The sequence below is a fragment of the Aplysia californica genome, unplaced genomic scaffold (assembly GCF_000002075.1).
Source record: "Aplysia californica isolate F4 #8 unplaced genomic scaffold, AplCal3.0 scaffold00037, whole genome shotgun sequence".
Taxonomy (NCBI): domain Eukaryota; kingdom Metazoa; phylum Mollusca; class Gastropoda; order Aplysiida; family Aplysiidae; genus Aplysia; species Aplysia californica.
Genome location: NW_004797307.1, coordinates 644,997 through 667,676, shown reverse-complemented (window position 1 = coordinate 667,676; position 22,680 = coordinate 644,997). Strand labels below are relative to the sequence as shown.

Sequence of the window (22,680 nt, the reverse complement as noted above, 5' to 3'; positions counted from 1 at the left end):
AAAGATGACATTATTCTAAATTTGTTATTTTTGTATTTTATCACCATAAAAATTTATCATACTTTGTTTATTGGAAAAAGACTACTTTGCTTTAAAATGCAGAGAAAGAAAGTTAGAAATTAAAGAATTTATATCGCTGGCTTGAATCTTCTTTGTAAAGAAACAATAAGGATGTTTCCGTTGTCAATTGTAAACAACATGGCGGCAGCAAAGCCTTTAGAGCTTGGACTTGACATAATGGGTAAGCCTAACTAGTGACTACATTTACGAGAATATTTAAAAGTCATGATGAGAATTTATTTAAGTTTCCAAAAATAAATGAAAGTGTCGGTATAGCGTTTGAGAAGCTCAGTATTCCGATTTGAAATGACTACCAAGCTATGTTTTTCTCCCGTTGCAATAACACTACTACAGAAGTAGAAGAAAAAGAGAATTTATCCACTCAAATAACAGAAAGGGCAACTTTTATTTGAGCTTCTTCTTTCCAACATAACATTACAGGATGTTCAAGAGGACTATTTCAGTTGCAGATTTCTATGTAAAAAAAAAACTAGGCTTATTATGAATTATGTTTTGCACACCCTGTACAGCAAGCATGATGAGAAAGATCTAGATCTATATCTTTCCAATGGAAGTGATCAAGTACAAACCAACTTTTTTGTCTTTTGTCCCATGTCCTGATTTTGGTGCCAATATTTGTAAGTTATGCAAAAATATGTCAACATTGTATAAATTGCTATGCTTGAAGAACGATAAAACAAGAAAAAGGGATTGTTTGGTCTGTGGTGATGATGATGATGATATGAATATGGTGGTGGCAACAAGGATGATGCTAAAATGTTGGAGATAATGTGCAGGTTAATCATATTGTTAGTTTATTTCTTCGTTTAATTGGTTCTTACTCTAGATCCCCCAGGCTGTCCTGGGGGACAGGACACAACCCTCATTCCCAACTCCTTGCATAGATTTACCAGAATTTGGAAATAAGTCGTCGTCTTCATCCCTCATGCGGTAGGATCACATGGGGGCTGCTTCTTGTATGAACCAACTTGGAATAAAAATTACAAGTTTGATTATGAATAGACGTTAAAGTAGTGCATTTTCCTTTCTTGAGGCTGTCCAAAAAACTATGAGTGGAAACTAATTAAACTATAGACGCTGTAGTTTTTATTAGTTTTGAATTAGGCCTACACATTTGACATATTTGAAATTATACAGTAAAACTTTTATGCAACGACAGGAGATATAAACTAATTATTTGTTGAGTTTGGGTGGTCAGAGTTGTAATAAGACTGTCTACATAAATTGTATCCTTGAACAGTGAACTGTAATGGGGTAAAATGTTTTACACACATAACTGTGAAGCAAAAAGTGTGACTGTCAGAAATGGTCTTTGCAGTTGTGTGAGTGGACTTCACCATGGTCTTGCCTTCCAGTCAATGAGTCTTGTTATTTAAACTATAAAGTCTGTGTAAAGAAGAAAATATCTTAAATAGTTAAAACCGAACTGCAATTTATAGAGAAATTTTTATAAAGCACTAAAAATAAAGTTCATATTTGTAGGCAACATGGTACTGGCACCTTATGTTTCAAGGGGAAGTGACCTCATAGCATTACTGGTTTATAATGTTCATGTTCATCATACCTTGCTTTGAAAGAAATATCAGACAGCAAAACAAAAGGTTAACCGAACATAACAGTTGGATGCTATAGCTTGCTATATGACTAGAGGCAAGTAGAACTTAGCTTGTCCTTTGATAGGATGTACTAAAATTTAACTTTCTTGATGGTTGTAACCTTTAAAATATGATTATTGGTGGGTTTTTTTTGCCTCTTCAGCTCTACCCAGGCCTCCGGAAAAACAACCAATACCTTCTCACAAGGAGGGTTTTCAGTATAGAGGGACTTTGTTTAGACCTTCTTCTGCATCAACCGCTCAGGCAGGACAAGAAGTTTCTGTACCACGTAGCAACACTGGACATGCTAAGAGTAACAACAGGACAAGAGTCTGTGGAAATGACAACATGATGTCTACAGGATCACCTCAAAAAGCCATGCCACGGAGAATACAAAGTGCTAAAGGGAGATTAGAAAAACCTCCCAGCAGGCCAGTCTCCGCCCACAGTTCTGGCCAACTGTCCTCCTCGTCATATAGCAGTGTGCACTGCAGAAAAGAAGTTTTGAGCGAGAAAAGTCCTTCTGTTATAGATTTGAACTGTGCTGTTAATGTGCCTGACAAAGAAGAGGAAATGTTAGTACGGCGGGCCAGCTTACATAAATGTGACACGGAGCAGTTTTACAAACCAGTTACGAGACCGTCTTCAGCAAAGAGTACGTTTAGCAACCCCCCAGTTACTGAGACAAAAGAAGACTCTGAGGGAAAAAACGACATCAAGCCATCTGTAGTTGGTCTAAGATTTGGGAGACATGTGTTCGGTAATGAGCCAGATGTACAAGAGGCATGGGCAAACACTGAAAGAGATTTTCCCTTTAAAATGAGTGCAGAACAAAGGGAAAAAAGGCTTGTGCTGTCAAGTTCAACGGAAAGGTAAGAACTTTGTTATGGTATTGATTCACTCTAGTTAAGGCAGACAGAAAGCTGTCATGTGTGCATTGTCAAGAATTTGATCTCTCTACCATTATAAATATATTGCACCAAGCATTACTTGTCCCTGTGGTTTTTCTGGTCAAGAAAGCACAATTAACCTAAAATAGGACATCTGAAGTTGACTATCTTGATTATTCCTTATGGGAATGTAGCAAAGTTGTGAGGTGTTATGGTGATGTAGTTTGTTCTTTTTATCATCAGTGCATTTCGCTATCCATGTATGGAGCATTCAAATACTTTTGAGAAAATATGAACAAACTGTTTTTATTAGTCTAATATGCATTTTGCCTCTTGATTTTTACTATTTATATTTAAATTATCATTAATTATTGATGCAAATTAAAATGCGAGGCTGATTTTTAAGATTGTGCTTCGGTATTGTGGACTGGGGTGTCTGTGGACTGTCTGCCCACCCTGAGAAGAGGCCATTCATGTTGAGGATAGGAGTGTACTAGGAGTTTTCATGAGACTGGAAAGACCTAACTGCCCTGTGACCGTGTAATTCCGGTAGGGTTCACGTTGCCCATTCCCCGTCACCAATGGCTACTGGCTAAGGTTTTCGACTCTTTCATGAGGTACTGGCCAAGTGGAAAAGCTATTGGATCATCACGTCCTGGGTCATTGTGCCTTTACTAAGAGGTTTCACGGCCAGAAAGCAAGTCAGGCATTCTGCTCGGTCCATCCCCTGCACCCAGTCACTCTCAAACTGGCTGGTACCTTCTCAGCCACAGAGGGTGTGTTGATGAAAGTAGTAGAGGTGTTAGGCAGAATAGACACCCACTCAAGGGAGAGTAGGGGTGTGTTAGTGAGGAGCATAGCGTCTACCACACATCGGTGGGTTCTGCCTCCTGCACTTTGTGGGGCCACACCTGCTCCCATCCTGTTGTTTTAACCCCTCTAGGAAACGGGGGGGTTGGTTTGTTGGCGCCAACAACTCGCCACTCGCCAGAGCCGTGTCAGTGAGGACAGGGACCACCACGGGCAGGTACGGTTGGCTGGATTGGGAGAAGCTGTTTGAGACGCTTAGGCATTTCTCAATATTTAAATGAGACCCATCACCAGTCCTTGATCCCCTGTGCTTCGGTAAAAAACCCGAGTTTTCACATTTTTTTCTCTACGCGGATAGTGAACAGCAATGATGTTATGTAAGTACACTTGCCTCATTACTATTATTGTTCATGCATCCAACCCTTGTCCTTTTATGTTAACATGGTGTATTGGTTTCATATCTTAATCTTTTCTTTGTATTCCCTGTTATGTCTCTATTGTTTTAAGTGTAAAAAAAAAAAATCTAAATATTTGTAAGGAAACCCTGGATGACACAAGGCTTTTTTGTGGGTTTTTTTTTTTAGATAGATGTGTAAGGGGGAGTTCTTTGACGCCTCTGAAAGTGCTGTATCAAATCTTTTTTCATGTTAGGTATGAATTTACCTATTGTTCTCATAGTTTTTTCATCTCTTAAAACTTGGAGTTGACTGCCCTAAAAAGATTGACAGAGTTGTATTTCAATGGCTGAGTGCGAGACTCTGACAAATGCCAAATTCTGTATTGAACAATGGTGTTTGTTGGAGTCTTGCACCCAGCGGTTGATTTGAAATTAGACAATGTAAAATGAAAAACATTAGTCCCAAATCATGGTAGCAAGCCTTGTTCTGTTATAATGCACTAAAATGTGAGACAACTAATTGATTGTCCTGCTGGGTACTCTTTGCTGTGCAAAGTGTACAAAGCAGATATACTGCAATTTCTTAACTTTGATACTATTCATTTGTTTCTTTTCTTTTCTCAGGGAAATTCCAGCCACTTTGGAACCTTTGAGACCATATCTGACCACTGGCACCCCTAAAGCTGTGGTTGGAGTTGACCCAGCAACTTGCCTGGTCTTTCTTGCTCATGATTACAGCTGTGATGAGCTGCCAGAGGTACCAACACCTCAAAGCGCTGAGGACCCGTTGCCATACAGTTGTGTAGTTGCCACACCAAGGAAACAGGTACTTACTTTACTTTTACTTTTTCATCCTTTGTTGCCGGTAATTGGGTAATCATGACTTCTATGAGTGTCTGGTTACAACCTGCAACAAAGAATGTCACCTGAGGTCTATTTTTATCTAACTAATGCCCCAGGGCACACTTGAAAAATTTCCACTGTAGCAGGGTTGTGTTTATGCTACTGAGGCCATTATCATCTGTTTGTTACTGTTCACTGTCAAGTGATGTCATACTTTGCAGCCATGGACAAGTGGAGATTTTTCTAGTGTGCATATGGCCTAAGGCACTTATTGAAAATTCTCGTGGGGTTTCTTTTGAAAAAGGGATAAAAACTTTCAGCATGTTTATCAATTAAGCTTTAATGGTAAAGTGTGGTACTGTGAGTTGGTTGGCTACAAGTTGTATTCCTTTGGATAAAGGATCTTTTCAGGCATTCATATTATTTGAGCTTCTGATAAGGCAAAGTAACAGAGCACAGATTTTCTGAAGGGGTTTGGAAATTTATGAGATACTCTTTTTTGTATGCTGTTGTTGTTTGACCTCGTGGTATTGCTTTTTTTAAAGACTGCTTGTGCAGCCTCTGGTTCATATTTATTTGTGGACAAAATTGTAAAAATCAGATAAATATTCATATACAAGTTATGTTACCTCATGAAAACTACGGCTTGAAAAATAGTCAGAAGATTTGCATTCTGTACTTCTTTATTCACTGTGAGTCTGTTTTAAAGCAATAACCCGAGTAAACTTCCCGGGAAGCTGAGAATGTTTCAGAGTGTTCTATGGTCTGCTGGGGTAATAATATAGTGTAAAGCGCATAGAGCCTGCTGCTGAGCGGGGATATGCACTATACAAATGCTATCTATTATTATTATTATTAAACTCTTGGCTGGCAGTCTAATTATTGTCGCAGATGTAAATCTAAGCATAAATGGAGTTTAAAAATTTTATTCTTTAAGGTTTGCTTACTACCTCTGTATCACACATATGAGAATGTGTCAAATTACTCTTTTTTTTATTCCAAGTGAGATGCAAGTGTTCACATTCTACTACATGTACTTTTTGGTGATATGCATTATTTGTTGGATGCAGTCAATTTCAGTGTAGAAACTCATGAATATAATGAAAACTGACTGTCATAATGTAATGATACTTTGAAGTATTTCTGTACAGTTTTTTACTTGAAAATCATAAATGTCTTTCTGCCAGGTTCCTCAGAAGTTTTCTCATCCATTTGTGAGTATTTTTATTTGGTTTATAGTGTATAACGAAGAACTAAGACTTATTTGAACATCAACGTTTCATAATGAAACCAAATAATGAGAACTGAGTGATTCAGGGCAAATGCAGCCCACCATTTAATATGGCAAAGTAGATCAATGGAACTTTTTACAATTATAATGCTAAGGTTGGAATTACTTTTGTATATTGCACCCCTCGATAACACAGGAAAAGAAAAATTACATTTCAAGATTATCTACTTGCTCTAATCTTTCTACATTTATAAGATATAAAGCATAAAAAGGCAATATTTGTGAGCTTCTCGATATGGGACTTAAGGAATTAAGTAAAGAAAGGAAGTGACATAGATGCTTATACCATGTTCTTTTGAGATACATTATTTGTTGAGGTAATATGAATTCATTAAGTGGTGCCAATCTGGCAACAATATGAAAAGAAAAAAGAAAAGAAGTTAAACGAAATTGTAACATACTTATTGCTCACAATCCAATAAACTTTGATAATAGCAATTACATTCTTGTTTGCTTTTGGGTCTATTGTAATCATTTTTATTTTTTCAGTATGACAAACAACCTGACTCGTCTGAATGGGTGTGTAAACACACAACTCCCTTTATCCCAGAGACACATTCCGATATTTCCTACTTATTGTAAGTTTTGTTAAATGAAAATGCTTTGTGATATTATTTCTAGTTCCAGTTTTGTTTCTCTTTCATTTCTAGTCCACATACTTTTCTGAACCACTTTGGTGGAATGTATGTCTTGTGTTTTAATTTTGGCATTACAATAATGGACCCCTATCAGTATTTTTCAATCAAGATGTAGGCCTATATTATCATATTGTTTATGGTGTGTTTTGTGTGCAGACAAGATACTTTTATGTGGCTGCCCATTCTGTGTGGTTAATGTAAAAAAGCTACTTTGCTTTATGTTTATCACTGTAATCTATTGTCTCTATAATTTGTCTCTTTTACAGATTTATGATTGATAAACTGAATGTCTGTAATTGAATGTATCACATGATCTATACTTTGTCTTATTGTGTTTGTAGCTTATTGTCATCCTTTAACCTCTCTCCATCGCTGACAAAGCAGCATAACAACAAGCAGGATTTTTATTGGTGGCATCTACTGTTTATTGGTTTGTCCTCTAGTAGAGGTTACGTTGCTGCAGCAAGTGTTTGTTTATTTGGTCCCTTCATTTGTCCATGTTTTTTTAGGGTGCACTGTTAGCTCAGTTGTTGTGGTAATAGACTATGGTACAGATGGCTGTGGTTCTAATCCCCAAGTGGACATTCTTGGATACGGATGATTTGGGGAATATTTAAGGGTTTCTTTTTACTCTTTTGTTCTTTCATTTTGAAGATGGAAGTTGAATTTGGAGCTCCTTTCTTTGAAATGACCTTGTGGTTTTGAAAGGGGTCTTAAAACCATGTTATGTGGAATCATGCTGCTTATAACTTTTTAAAGTCTTCTTCATTAATTAGGAACAACGAAACATATGAGTTAGAACTGTAGGTTTTTTCTTATCATAATGAAACAGGAATCCTCCAGTAAGGCGTGATCCTCATGAGGTGAGACGAGAAATCACAGAACTAGAGGATTTATTACTTGGTAAGTGGATTTTATTTATTTTTTCATTTGTGGGCACCAGCTAGTGCCATATGTTTTCAAAATTTGAAATATTGAATTGGTGTCCTTGATGTGTTGAAATAATGAAACCTTTTGTGTAAACTATCTGAATATGCAATTTGCCTTTAATAATTTCTTTAAGAAAAATAAATACATTTATATTATATTGATTGTGTTGTCGTTGGAAGGCACTTTTTACAAGTTTGGGTCTGACAAGTCTTAAGTTAATGTAGGTATACGGCCATACTGGCAGAGATGTTCCCAGATGAATAGTTTAAAAGTTGTTATTGGTAAAGAGAATATAGTTTGAGCATTTGCTAAGGGCAAAGATGGTGGAACTATTCCTACTTGAAAAAGAAAATATTCTTTTACTAAAATGACAGTAAGTGTAAAAAATGGAAATATATTCTACAAAAACTTTGCTGTGTTTTTAATCATTTAAAAACTACTCATTTGCCAAAAAATCAGAAATCATGGGTTATCTTTTTGAACTTTCATTTTATAAGTGTCTTTGCTAAGTTTTGTGGGTGGTTGGCGGGTGCTCTGGTGTGGTTTGCTTCTTCTTTCCTATCAAACATCTATCGTCCTTGTCTCTCCCCTCCTTCTTTTTTATGTTTGTTACTCTCTTGTAACACCTCTAATCTTCGGCACTTATATGACCTTATTGTGTTGCAAGTGCCGTAAAACTCTTACTAAAACTAAACTAAGTTAATTTTTTCCCTTGTAATTTTTGTGTCACTAAGCATAATAATAAAAAAAAAGAATTTGTACCATTTGAATATGAGTGAATATAATACAGTAAAATCTTTGTGTTAATATTTTGTTCAGTGACGTTTGCTTTCAAATTCCTTGTTCTTATGCATGTTCATGAAAGCCGACGGCGAAAATGTCTATACTCATGTTACAGGTATTGGGTCATTGGACAGCAGCTGTTCATTTGTCAAGTTCCAAGCTGAGATCAGAAGGGCCAAATTTCTAGCAAAGAAACTAATCTCCCAGTGTGGAAGGTGGGATTTTTGTTGTTGCTTTTTATTATTATTATTATTTGCTTTTCCCATAGCTTCTTCTTTGTTCCTTTGTCAGGAGGAAGAATCATTTGTTCTAATGCAACTTACTTATAGGATGATTTAGGGTCGTTTGTTCTATTGCAACTTACTTATAGGATGATTCAGGGTCCTATGTTCTATTGCAACTTACTTATAGGATAATTCAGGGGGATCAGTTTTCTTATTAAAAGGGGATAATGTGCTTACATCTCTTGTCAAGTACTCAGTATGATTCCTGGTCAGGGCTGCTGTTAAACATTGAGATAAGATGCTTGCAAGTGGCTGGTTTGATTCGTGTTTAGTGGATGATTTTTTTTTTTTTTCTCAAGTCATCTATTCCTTGGGTAAGTGGGATGGAGTACCCAGTAGTAGTTTTGGGTGAGAAACTGAAAATTTGAGAGGATACGTGGGGATAGATTGCATATTAGGGATACTGTAGCTGTTTAAAGGTTGTGCTGTGAGCTCAGTTGATGTCATACTTGACTGTTGTGTGGATGGTCGTGGTTCAAATCCCCGATGAGGCATTTTTGGACTTGGACTGTTTGGGGAGAAGCCAAGGCTCACCACCCACTTGGCTCGTTGGTATTGGAGATAGACGTTAAATTCGGAGGTCCTGCCTCTTGAATAACCTTTCTGTGTTGAAAGGGGTGTTAAACTACTATACAACTACTGCTTACTAAAAATTCAAAGAAGAGCACGCCTGATGAGGCCGACTGTCTGGACAAAAAGTGCAAATTCATCTCTACCTATGACTTAACATTGGTCAGTCTTTCATCACTAAAAATATGAGCATCGCGGCATGCCCTTTTTTAAGTTTAAGCTGTCATAGTATCTCAAACGTGCAAAACACAATCCTCCAAAATTTTCAACTTCTAACCCAACACAACTGGGTGCTCCATCCCACTCATTACTTACTCAAAGAATAAACTACTTTTGAAAAACTTGAGAAAAAAACCCAAACAAATTATCCAAGAACCATGAATCAAATTCTGCTTTCTGGAAAACCTAGAATGTGTCTGAGTATTCTAGGGTCTGCTGGGGGAATAACAATAGTTGTATAGCACATAGAACATACTGCAGAGTATGGATATGTGCCATATAGATGCAATTATAAGGATAGGGGGGTTGGGTGGGGGGTGGGGGAAGTCTATATATTTCATGTCCACCCATGACTAAACACAGGTCAATCTTTTATTACTGAAAGTACGTCAGCTGCAAGTACAATATGCCTTAGTTTTAAGTGATATTATAGATCTGAAATTTCACTCCGCACCAACAAAAAGGTCCAAGGAAAGAAACTAGATGAAAATAAAACATCTATTTATTTATGTATTTGTCAAAGAGGGACCATTTTATAATTAAATATGTGTCATGACACTATTGACCGGTGGATTCAGGCACCCGTCAATTTTTGAGCGTGTAGAGTTATTTGTATCATCTTTAAGTTTGTTCATTTGTCTTGCTTTAGATGAAGAAAATTCTCATCAATCTTGAATAGAAGTCAAGATATTTTTGATGAAAGGAGGAAGGGGTGGCCTGGTTTCAGAGGTAAAACAATGGAGAAAATGGCGCCCAAAATCTGGAGACTTTCAAAGCTTTAGAGTCTTTGGAAACAGCAAATTTACATTTTTTGTGTGCCTTTAACCAGTGTTGTTCAGTAAAATTCACAAGAGATAATGGGTTGAGCCAAAAAACGAAAAAATCGATAAGAATTTCCAAACAAATAGAAAAATACCTGTTTCTTTGATTTAATTATTTTGACAAGCATCTTATTTCATTACGGTGCCTCACATATAACAAGTCTGTGTAAAGTATCATTTTTGTCATTTTTCCCCAAAGGTTTGATGAGCCAGAACCAGTGGATACTGTGAGTAAAAGTCCTTTCAGTTTTAGAATGATTTTAATACACGTATGTAGTCGAACCTGTCCAAGACAACCACCCATTGTCGAGGAGAAAAGGGTCATCTTAGACACAAGGTCGTCATGGACAGTATCACTATAATGTAGAAAAAACACAAGGGAGCAAGTGGGAGGTGGTCATTTGAACAGTTGATTGTCTTGGACAAGTGTTCGTTAGAGCAGGTTCGACTGTAGTTTGCTTCTGTTACCTGTCACTTATCATTTGCCACCTGTTACCTGTCACCTGTCATTTGTCACCCGTCGCCTGTCATATATCATTCGTCTTTTGTCACCAGTCATTTATTATTCATCCTTTGTCACCTGTCATTTATCACCTGTTACCTGTCATTTGTCACTCGTCCCCTGCCATTTATCATTTGTCCTTTGTCACCAGTCACCATGGCCACATTCATCTCTTGGTGCCCCACTCCTTCCCAGAACAGGCCTCCATCTTCCCCAGTCTCTGCTGTGATGTTTTATCTGTCGTCTTACAAGCATGTTACTATTTTGACACCTGTAAAATGGCAGCTTGTACTGTATGAGGAATTTGAGATTGTTTCAGAATGCTATCAGATCTGCTGGGGTAATAATATACTATATAGATTGTAAAGCGCATAGAGCTTGCTGTTGAGCAGAAATTTGTGCTATTCAAATGCTATTTCTTATTATCTATTATTATAATTTCATGAAGTTGTAGACCATTGTCAGCCTAGCAGCTAGACCTGGAAAACCATACAAGGACACAAATGCCTGCAGTTGAAGATTTTCTCTTAAGAATTGTAAATGTTTTTCACTCACATTGACAAATTTGATCAGCAGCTTCAACCTTGCTTGTCAGAACAGAGCCAACCTGGGGCGCGGGGAATACTGCGACCCAAGAGACAGATGGAGATTCTCGATGAAAAACTTCCTCTTGTTAGAATGAAACCCAATCTTCTGCAAGCAAAGGCAAAGAGTTAATCAAAATGCCAGATGCTGATCAGTTGAAAATATCCATGCTTGCATAATAATAATAGACAGCATTTGTATAGTGCAAGTTCTTGTTCAATAGCAAGCTCTATGCACAGTGAAAATAAAATAGAAGCAACAGAAATGTGGTTTCTTAGGAGATTGCTAAGAGTATCGTGGAAGGAAAAGAAATCAAATGAGGTAGTGCTTGATGAAGCCCACATGGGACGCTCAATGTTAAAAACAATCAGGAAACGACAAATGTAGTTTTTGGGACACCTGAATAGACATAAGGGTCTAGAACATCTAGCTCTCACTGGCAAAATTGAGGGCAAGCGAGGCAGGGGTAGGCCCAGAACAACATACTTAGGGAACCTAAACGAATGGGTAACAGGGAAAGATCAGGGAAACATAGCTTTTTTGAGAGCATCCGAGCAAAGGAATGAATGGAAAACCATGATCGCCGATGTTTGTCGCAGATCTGGCACTGGATGATGATGATGATGCACTTAACAATCTATATTATTACCCCAGCAGACCTGCTAGCATTCTGAAACAATCTCAGCTTCCTGAGAAGCCTACAGTGCAAGCTGCCATTTTATAGGTGCTAAAACACTAAAATACTGACAAGATCTTTCTCTGTCAATGGACGGGTATCCATTCCAACCTGGATGAAGTGAGGAAAATTTGTGAAAAGTGCCTTTCCCAAGGACATCATGTGGGCCCTAAGGCTCAAATTTCTGAATGTGCAATCACACAATTATGAGCGAGGAAATAGCCTCAGCACTACACTACCAACATACATGATGAGTGCAGGTTCTGATTAAAAATCTTCTTTGTCATTTTGTCATCACTAAGAATCTTTCTAGAGAATTATTCACTATTTATTTTTTTTCTGTTTCAGTTCGGCCTTCTTCAGTTTTGCAAGGATCATGATGAAATCATGAAAGTTATACACGAAAGAAGGGATCGCTGCCTGAAAGAACTTGCTGAGCTCGAAACTGCTCTGTGATAGATAGACTGTGTGTGTACAAATTTTGACATTTGTGAAGAAATATATCTGATCATCTCCTATTTTTCTTTGTCATATTTCAGATCTTTAGCAGCACTGATGAAGCTTTCAATTTATTTTATTGTAAATGATGAGTTTCTTTGCTCTAAATAATAAAATTAGCTTTGGAGGTCTTATCTTCTATCAGTATTCATAATGTTTAATGTTTTTGAGAGAGCGTACCTTATCGTAGTTGCTTTCAATAGAAAGTTTTACTTGTAAGTAACAGCATAAATATTGACAGATGAAAAAGGAGATTAATTTTGTCTCTAACCTATCGTTAGTGAGGGAGTAACCTTCAAATGATTCTTGTAGTTTTACTAGTTCTATGACTTTTCATCATTTTTCACAAATAGGCCATAGTTTGAAAAAAAAACCCAACCTCATTTCCACTTAATATTTTTGTGTCATTTGCTTCGTTTGTTATAAATTTCTCCATCTTAATTTTGCCATTATGCTATCAGGGATTTGTTAGCGTGTGAATTTGTATTCATTTTGGAAGTAGGGGCTAAAATAACAGTAGCTGCTTTTATAAGGTGCTTGGTTGTACTTCCCTAGAGGCTTTTTTAACCAATAAACTGTACAATTAATTGTACCCTAGCAATTGTACATTTCTTTTTCAGTCTGGCGAAGCAAAAGTTATTCTAATTTAGGCTGAAAATATACTGCCACGCACAACTGAAGTACGCCACGAAACAGACGAGCAGCTAGGTCGGGAGTGGTTATGCCATAGGTCAGCGCGACTCCGTCTGACTGTGTAAAAAAAAAAGGCACTGAGCAGGCGTATACAGCTCAGTGGTCACCCCTTGTTTTATCTCCATGGCGTCCCGGAACACTCCGATAGCAGGGCGAGCCTGTCCGCATGAGAAAAAAAAGTGCTGCCTCCACTCACATCTTTCTGGGTTCTCACGGCGCCTCACGTCTAGTTGTGTCAGTGAAATCACCGATAGGAAATAAAGAGGAGGGCACGACTTTTTTCGCGGCGTTCTTCAGTTGTGTGTGGCAGTATGTTTTCAGCCTTACTGTCACTTTTTTAAAGTCGGGAAGCACACAGTATGGACAATTTTTCACCAAAGCTTTAAAAAAAAAAAGGTGTTTTTAGGCCTCATCGACACAGTTACCATAATTTTGGATCAACCATGCCTGTCAGAGCCAACTCGAGCTGAGAGGGACCCAACATCCCAGCAGAAAGGCAGAGACACTCGATAGAAATTCTCCTCACACCCAAATCATACTCGGGTCTATTGAAAGCGACGGCGAAGCACCTAACTGCTACACCATAGACACTGGTCACCAAAACATGACAAGATCTGGTATGGTATTCAAAACAGCCACTCTTGTTTGATGAGTTCATTTTTTTTTTCTCCAATCAATCATATCGTGGTACAGTTTGAATTGTGGTGTCTGTATCCCACAGATCAAGTGTTCTTCACAATTTTCAACTCATGGACATCTTCTAGTGGTCAGCATTTTGTTTGTTTGTGGGGGGGGGGGGACATTCATCTTTTCCAATTGTAGGAAGGAAAATCGAACAACACATAGCGTGACACAGCAACTGTACTGCTCCCTAGATGGTACTTTACAGATGAAGAGTTTTTGGGCAAAAAGAGGCAATGTCATAAAATGGAAATCATAAATATCATTAGTGGTTGAATTATTATCATTTTTATTTGTTGAATACATGACTATTTTACGACTGTGTATCAAAAACTGAAAGGGTTTTCAGCATTTCTTTTCATTTGCAGCAACACTGTTTAAACCAATTAGATGACTTTGCCTGTTTTTTCCACTGCTCAGAGAGTTGATAGTCAAAGTGTAGCTAATTAATTCAAACCAATTCAGAACACAGATCTGCTGAGTAAATACAACACTGACTTTATTAGCGTACACACTGTGAAGCGGATTACAAAAGAAAGAAATAAGAATCCCACAAAAACCAAACGAGATTTAAAAAATGTATCAGCAACATCTCTTGGTAATGGAAATACAAAATGTCTGAATAATCACTACATGTACACTACAATAAGAAATTCTAAGTATGATAAAAATAAAGAGTACAAGCCAATAGGAAAAGTCAGTACCAGGGAAAAAAAATGTCTCAAGATATAAGATCCATGCGCTTCAGTGCTCGGTGCAGCAGTCTCCACATTTTCCTCACAACTTCTAGCGGACAAGATTTCACCTCGCATCAGCTGATGTAAAACGACTCAGTGTTGCTAAGTGCAGAAGGTAAGTACACATTATAGCGACGATAAGACATAAGCAGCTATCTGTTTAAGTGCAGTCAATTGAAAAATCAAGATAAAGTGGCATAGACACTGCAAGTCAGGTCTGCATGATCAATGCAAAGTACAAAGTCCAACTCCAATGAGCACTTAATTATAAGCAGAAATAGAGACAACTTAAATTTTGGAACTGTTTTAATATGACAAGGACCTGAGCAAAGTGTCTAAAATAGCAACGTGAGCTACCAAGGAATAATTTTTGTCAACGTGAAAGGCGAGTACAGTCACAACTGTCCAGCCCTCTTTTTCTATAAGCATTAGCAATTCAAGTCTTTGACAAACTTAGTAGCTATTAATACCATCATTGCTACTAACACTTTGCAGTCACACAGCCAGCACCTTATCAGGTCACCCAGCCAGGAGAGTAACTGCAGTGACTTCTCGGGCCAGTCATAAAACTGCGTTAAGTGACAGGAATGGACAATTTTCATTGTTGCATTATAGCGGCAAGTGACTGCAAAGTGTTAAAGTAAAAATAAATCAGCTCATCTTTGTCGTGTCAAATCTAGCTTTCCCACTACTTCATTGTCCCAGCATCAGATCTGATCGTGACCACAGCTGACCATTGGAGAACCAACTGCATACAGCCAAACTGGCACTCCCTCAAAAAAAAAAAAGTAGTCCAACGTGATTGTATTGATTATAAAATTCTGAGGGTGTATTTGTGCCTCTAGACAACAATAATTTATCTTGAGTTTTCATATGGACAGAGGTTTGTACAGAGAAAGGAAGCAAAGCTTGTCGATGTTAATGTATACCAAGAATACACCATACTTGTCTATTTGCTCCAGGTACTTTATCAACTTAACAGAGTAGTCTGGTTAAGGAACTTCATATGGAAAAATCTACTTTGTACTCAATGACCTCACTATAGACGAGGCGGAAAGTACATCCTAACACTGAACATCGGGAAGTGAAAAAGTGTCCACAAGCAGATGGGGAGAATGGCTGCCACACCTAAGGCACTGTTCCGTAATTCAAAACATGAAAAGGTTAAAAACAGGAGGAGGGCAATGACCAAAACAATAAGTATGTGTCAAGACTCATGCCCGTAACCCATCATCAGCACACCATTCTAATGTATAGCTTCACCAGCATGACGGCTCTGCATCACGTGAAAAGCTTTCACACACTGAAAATGTACACTACTCATGGTCAAAACATGGTCGCTTCAGAAACGACTATGAAACATAAACAAAATACAAAGTACAAGCATTGAAATCTACTGGTCTCAATACACACTGCCTTTTAATCTTGGTGTCTTGTCAAATGGTTTTCATCTAACAACTGCGTGTTACTTTTGAAAAGAAAAAAGTTTGATAAAACATTTTCTGAGGAATTCAGATTTGTATAGAATAATAGCAAAGATACAGATGTATGTACTTTCACATTGGGTAAAAATGAATATTCTTGATGTACATATTTTACTTTAACAAATTACCACACACAGCCAGTACCCTAGAGGTCAAGAGTCCAAACTTTGCAAAGGTCTAGTCATACTAGCCATGGTTGTGCAATAAAAAAAAAAAGTACATGTGTGTCAAACTTTCTTCTTTTCATCCAGTAGCATTCCCATACAGTATACACAGCAAGGGACCAACAAGTTTTACTGTCGGAGAACTGGGGGAAAAAAAAAGCACAGTGACCCCAATAACTTCATCACAGAATAGTCATCTATCGACAATCCAGCTGCAGAGCAAAATCTTTCTTTCAAACAATCCATGTCCCTTCTTCCAAAGCGCTAGTAGATATTCATGTTAAAGGCTCTCTGTACAAGAAATGTGCAAAACGAAAAAAAAAAAAAAAAAAGCTGCTGCCAATAACAATATATGAAGAAGAATGACAAGCAGGTAATACACAATAATCCCCAACGTCAACAACACTGCCAAAATTTTTATCATCTTTTTTTCCTAAAAAGTATACTCAGAGAGAAATTTCAAATGACTTGAAGCAAAGACGAACAAATTGTAGTATAGGACAAAGCAAACCTGTGACAAATTGTGTGACTAGGAAAGAGGAAAAAAAAAAGATGACAGACCAACCAAGCTCTTTCTAAACCAGTAAAGTGTGGTGTCTTCAATTTTTCATTCTATGCAATTCAGAGACAATAGCTTTGAACAATTCATACTAAAAATGCAAGTGGAAAACAGAATATCATATATAGCTATCATTTTGAAATTAAAATGGTCTTTACTTTTCTATAAAGGAAACTATAACTAGACAGAATGCGTATGAGAACATATAAATGTCAATGGATACAATACTACAGGAGATCAAAGTTCAAAGAAGAATTTTCAGGTATCTTTTATAGCCACATGAATGTTAAAAGCCCCTGAGAGAGGCTGTTAACAAATAATGTCACTGTGAACCAGGCAGAAGACGATGGTCTCATAGGAACTGAAATAAATGTCAAAATTGTAAATCTTCTACTGTTTTCTTCTCAAACAAAATACTGCACTGTACAAGACATGAGCGAACATTTGAAAGACAATGTTAATTGCAGATTACACGACTTCAAACAAGAAAGAATGGGGGTGGGGGGAAACAAATACATCAAACAGAAAAAAAAGAAGCTGCGAAAAGGTGAAAAACACTCGAGAGTAATATTGCAAAAAAAACTGTGCCTGAAGCCTTTTAAGTGAGGTTGATACGGAGAAAAATGTGCGTAAAAATATCATAATTACTGAAGTCCAGTGGACGTCGTAATGGGTGCACTTTTAGATATCCTTATAGTAAGATATTTCTTCTATATATACATGAAAAGAAAGACATGCTACAGGTAACTAAGACGAACGGAGCCAAGAGGCTTTTGTGAAATGCCCACAGTGGTGTGCTAGGCGAAATACTTGCTAACTACACAGTACACATACAAGGCACTTGTTACCAAAACGACCTTAAAAAAAAAAGAAAAAAGGAGCCGTTAATCTGAAATTTATGACAGGAGATTTGACATCATCTCTGTTGTTCAATCTCGCCTAGGTTGTTATTAGTTTTTAAAAAGTAAAAGCTTCGAAGAGATACCCACTTCCCTCCTGTTTCTGTTGAAGAAAGAAAACCAAATCTCACTTCCCCTTCAAACATCATAAAAAGAAAGAAAACCAAACCAATTCAGCCTCTGCCTCAAAATTCCATCACACTGTCATTATACCATCCCCAAATTTTTCAACAGAGAATCGCCATAAATCTAAAAGACTGAAGCACTATATGCTGGCAATAAAACCATTTGTCTCAAAGGAATATTCTGTTCCCAAAGTCAATCAAATACAAGAGAATTACATGGTGTGGATGATGAATTAGTAGAGGCACGCAGGGTTAAAAGTTTTACCAAAAAAAAAAAAAAAAAAGGACAAAATTTATTAAAAAAAAAAAAAACAACAACAAAAAACACACAGAAGAAGTACTATTTGAATAGCATTAATTAACAAAAGAAAAAATCTTTCAAATGCACAGTATCTTTAAAGAGAAAACTGCTCCTTAATACCACTCAAAAATAGAACTGATTTTCAGATAGTTATACGCTCTTATATTACAGGATTAAATTGTGTTAGATGAATACTTTGTACCAAATGGACTTCAACTGTACAAAACGGATACATAAAAAAAAAAAAACAGGGTTTAGATAGCCTTATCATGACCCCAAAAAATTCTTCCACAATCTGCATTACAGTTCACAAGAAAAGAACTTCTGACCCTGTCAACAATTACTGCACTTCACCAATACAGAAAAGATTTAGTATATATGTAAAAGCAACTGGAAATATATACACTTTTTTTGTGAGGACACGAAGAATAAATTTTGTCATGTTCTGCTTTTGAAGTCCTAAAGTTATTTTTCATACAACACATGGCGAAATGCTGTCTTACAACAATGAACAAACAGATAACAACTAAAGAAAACTATGGGACAGAAAAGCATAGGAAAGATATTCGCAACAAGCTATTGAGGGGTCCCTCCAATATTCAAAGATTTTAGAATTCCAAACGGATCAACCTCCTCTCTCTCGGCACCTGGTGTGATAAAGCCTTTCGGAGTACGCGGCGTCTGTATCTCAAGGTGAGCTGCCTCCTCAGCAGTCATGCTCTGTTTCTGTTCCGTCATACGGGTTACCATGGTAGCGTATGATGGCTGTGAATCTTCAGTGGAAGGAGGGGTGGAGGAGGAGGACGCTTCACTTCCATCCACAGCTTGGCGGTGTTGGAGGCGTTGAGCAACAGTCATGCGGAGTTTTAAGTTGGGTTTTTTGTTATCGCCCAGGATGGAAGGAGAATCATCTTCCGCTGAGGCTTCATCAATGTTGTCATCTATCATCTGGATCATATTAGTGATGACAGTGGGTGTGGGCAGGTCATCACTGTACTGTCGACTGAACCCAGTGCGAAGCTTCAAATTTGGCCTCTGCCTTCGATTGTTCAAATTTGAGGAGCCGTTGCTTTCCTTGATCTCCGCACCATTGGAGGAGACCAGGCTCGATGATGCCAGCGATAGTGGAATGGGAGGAGAAATTGACATCGATCTTTCATGACTGGAGCTTGCGTCTTCCCCTGAGCTCCGCCGGTCGTCTCGTGCGTAGTTGGCTGGGCTGTAGGACCTCCGGGAGTGGATGTCCTCGCCAGACGCCGCTCGGTCCCTCAGGTAATTAGCTGGACTGTAAGACCTGGACAGAGGCGTCTCCCCCGAACCAGACCTTTCCCTAGCATAGTTGGCCGGGCTGTACGGACGATTGGAGACATGAGCTGGGGCACGATCCTCACGTCGGAGACCCGAGACGTGCATCCTATTGCCTGTCGGACTTCCTGCCATCTGGTCAGCTGATGTGGTCACCTCTCCGGGCTTGCCCAGCAGGTGGGCGGGGACATGTTTGACATTGGGCAACAGCTGAATTCCAGAGCTGGGAGAATCGGCCATACGGGCGCTGTCAGAAGTGTCGGAGCGGTCTCGGGTGAGGCCCAGGTGCGGACTGTGAGAATTCGGCGTGGACTGTGGGGAAGGTGATCCCTGGTGGTGACTTGGGTGGTAGTGTGGGTTGACCATCCCCCCTCCAGAGGCGTGAGCCATACCGCCGTAAGCCGCCATGGACGTCTTCATAGGGTGGTGGGGAGGGAAGGGATGCGAGGCCGCTAAGTAGGGGTGGACGCCTGGCTGATGATGGGGGGCGAAGGCTAATGCTCTTGGGTCTTCAGGTAGATAGATATAGTTCCCGTGTGGCTGGTTGGGCTGTATCAGGGGAGCGAAGCCAGAGTGGGGAACTGGTGGGAACGGCAGACGGGGATGGTTGTAGTACATGTGTCTCCCTCCACGAGATGGTCGGATGTTCCGAGCACCCGGCATGTCCACTGTTCGCGGTATGCCCTCCCGTCCCATGTGACCGCCTCGAGAGTAAGGGAAGGGGCCACTAGGAGGGACGTAGCGTCCAAACATTTGCTTCCCTGGAAGAACTCCCCGCCCAAAGTGTGGAGGGTACAACATTGTTGGCAACAGGTTTGGAATGTACTGAGAGTACATGGGCTGTTGGTAGAATGGTGAGTACATCTGGAACAAGGAGAGTGAAAAAAAAAAGAAAGAATCCAGTTGAAACAGACAATAATGATCAATTTTAATTGGTATAAATGTTGAGAATACCTTCAAAAACAACATGTGCTTTCCTGCCAGGAAAGGGATGATTCTATGTTTTATGTAGAGGAAATGGCCACATAAGTAAAAATCAACAACACTGAGCTCTAGCACTCTTACGAGAAGAGGACAATCAATTTTATCAGAAAAATGTGTTGTAGACAAAGTAATCTTACTACTAAATAATTAACGCCATCCTTATCAATAGTAGCAATAACCATCCCCCCCCCCCTCCAAAAAAAACAACAACAAAAAAACAACCAAGGATGAGCTATGAGCACTTTTGAGAGATTGATCATCTATAAGAACTGTACAGCTAAAACCAGTTTGATCAAGATTGATTTTTTTCCCAAATCTTTAATCCAATGAGACCTTCACATTTTAAGGCCCCATGTAAGGTATGCTATAATGGATGGATTACAAACTTTGAGAGAAAAATCAACAACAATAGGGAAAACGCAAAGACTAATAAAGACAGAAGAAGGACAATGTAGAGAAAACAATTAAAAACAAAACAAAACAACAACACCCAAAAAAAAAAAAATTTATGCAGATGGCAGACGGCAGTAGACAGCACAGGAACACAAGGTAATAAGAAATAGAAGATGGAGCACAAAGGGGAGTACAAATTAACAAGAACATGAGTTAAAGCAGACGTCAGTAGACAGTACGAGAAAGAGAATAAAAAATGTAGAAGATGGAGGATAAAGTGAAGTAATAAAATCAACAAGAAAACGAATAAGAAAGGGGAATTAAAAAAAAATAAAGGAAAGTTAACAGAAAATGGGAAGAAGAATTAAACTAAACCATGATGTCAACGCATACCGTAGGGAAGTACTGTCCTGGCATGATCCCCGGATAGCCCGGCCACGCGTTGAGGTGTGGCATGCCCGGGAACACGCCCCCGTGAGCGTCCTGTTGGCCGGCGTGGGAGCTGTGGTACTGACGGTTGGGCACAAACTCTGGGGCCAGTGGGTTCAGCACGAACGATTTGGTCAGCTCCGCTCGGTCCAGCTGCTCCCTCAGGGGGACCCAGGAGATGCCGTGGAGACTGTCGTTGTCGTGGCAGATCTCCAGAAAGTATTCCCAAATTTTCCTGTTGGAGGAATATGAGTAAATTATTTTTGTTTGAGTAAAGAAAACACATTGACACAATACTGGTCATTTAGTGCTGCGGAAAAGTTAGACAGAAACAACAAAGGGAAAGTAAAGAAGTAGGACCAACCAGTGGCACCTTCCTAGCACCTGCTGAGTAAATGATTGAGATTTCAAAGCAGAGATAGACAGATGTTTGAAATAAAAGAGGTTTTCATGAGACAATCAAACATTCAAATTTGGCACCTTCACATGTCTTCTGAGGTAAGAATTCCCTTGAGCATTAAGTTTTTGAGAAGAGTACTCCATACGTTAATAGACTTAAAGGAATTGGGCAAAGCTTAAACCACATGCTTTACTGATCTAAAAAAAAAAGAAAAGAAAAGCATTCACCAGATTACTCAGTTCAAAACTTTTTTTCATCCTTACCTGCACTTTCCAACCAGGCAGACTGAGACAGGGTCTCCCACGACCACCACTAGGGACTGTGCTCGTGTGATAGCCGTGTTCAGCAGTTTGATGTTGGAGAGAAACCCAAAGTCCATGTACTCCTCCATGTTGGGGTCGGACCTGCACGTCAGCCGAGTCCTCGTGATGGACAGCATGATTACCCTGTACTGTTTGCCTGCGCAGCAAGACATGAAAACAATGCGGTATTTCACGTCACTGTGCATACTTACATTTTGTAATTTCCAGCTCAATGTTCACTCAGTGTGAATGAATGTGTGATTTTGTGTGTATGAGAGAGACTCTGCGCGTGTGTGTGTATGTGTGTGTGCGTGCATGTGTGGGAAAACGGGTCTTTGACCAACGATGAATGTAACTTTCTCGTGTTGAAACTTTCAATGCCACTTTTTTGTAAATCCCTCAATCTAAGTATGCAACTATCTATACTAGAACATAATGCTTCAGTCACAAAACCAATGAAACAGCTACAGCAACGATGAGAACAGTCACATAAAGACTTTACAAAAATGTAGAAATTTGTTCATTTTAAACCCCTTACTTAAAGAAGTACGTAACTTTTCACAACACGTGTACTCTCTCTCAATAATTTTTTTCCGTTTGCCACTCTTGAGTTGAAGGTGGTGTTAAGTGAAACAAATTTAGGTCCCACTTTCTCTCACGTGGGCAAAGCTCAACACCCACCTGATAAAAATTTAGAAACAATAATGAGATGACATAAAAACAGGTAAACCCCATCCATGAAACCAATAGACTACTCATATAAAACTGTACAAGAAAAGGTTACAAAAAGAAAAAGAAAATTAAAAAACTT

The 22,680-nt window shown here is 38.7% G+C and overlaps 2 protein-coding genes across 2 annotated transcripts in view; one reads left to right on the top strand and one right to left on the bottom strand.

Annotated features, from left to right (window-relative positions):
• Positions 1–74: 74 nt before the first annotated feature.
• LOC101847313 lies at positions 75–13,010 on the top strand. The gene is made up of 9 exons (XM_035973944.1): positions 75–241; positions 1,840–2,548; positions 4,398–4,599; positions 5,804–5,830; positions 6,397–6,485; positions 7,378–7,448; positions 8,374–8,473; positions 10,352–10,379; positions 12,264–13,010. Exons 1-9 carry the CDS (start codon positions 172–174, stop codon positions 12,369–12,371), a joined length of 1,404 nt encoding a protein of 467 aa, XP_035829837.1. The 5' UTR covers positions 75–171; the 3' UTR covers positions 12,372–13,010.
• A 1,252-nt stretch (positions 13,011–14,262) lies between these two features.
• The window catches only part of LOC101847088 (probable helicase with zinc finger domain), a gene marked incomplete in the record, with an annotated part of 30,869 nt that continues 22,451 nt past the window's right edge, over positions 14,263–22,680 (bottom strand). Inside the window, 3 exon segments of the mRNA XM_013091471.2 lie at positions 14,263–20,225; positions 21,132–21,402; positions 21,831–22,026. Coding sequence (XP_012946925.1) covers positions 18,633–20,225; positions 21,132–21,402; positions 21,831–22,026 — 2,060 coding nt within the window.

Coding starts and splice junctions, on each gene's coding strand:
- LOC101847313 (XM_035973944.1), top strand. CDS start 172: ATGTTTCCGTTGTCAATTGTAAACAACATGGCGGCAGCAAAGCCTTTA. Junction 2,549..4,397: donor CTGTCAAGTTCAACGGAAAG/GTAAGAACTTTG, acceptor TTCTTTTCTCAG/GGAAATTCCAGCCACTTTGG. Junction 4,600..5,803: donor TTGCCACACCAAGGAAACAG/GTACTTACTTTA, acceptor TCTTTCTGCCAG/GTTCCTCAGAAGTTTTCTCA.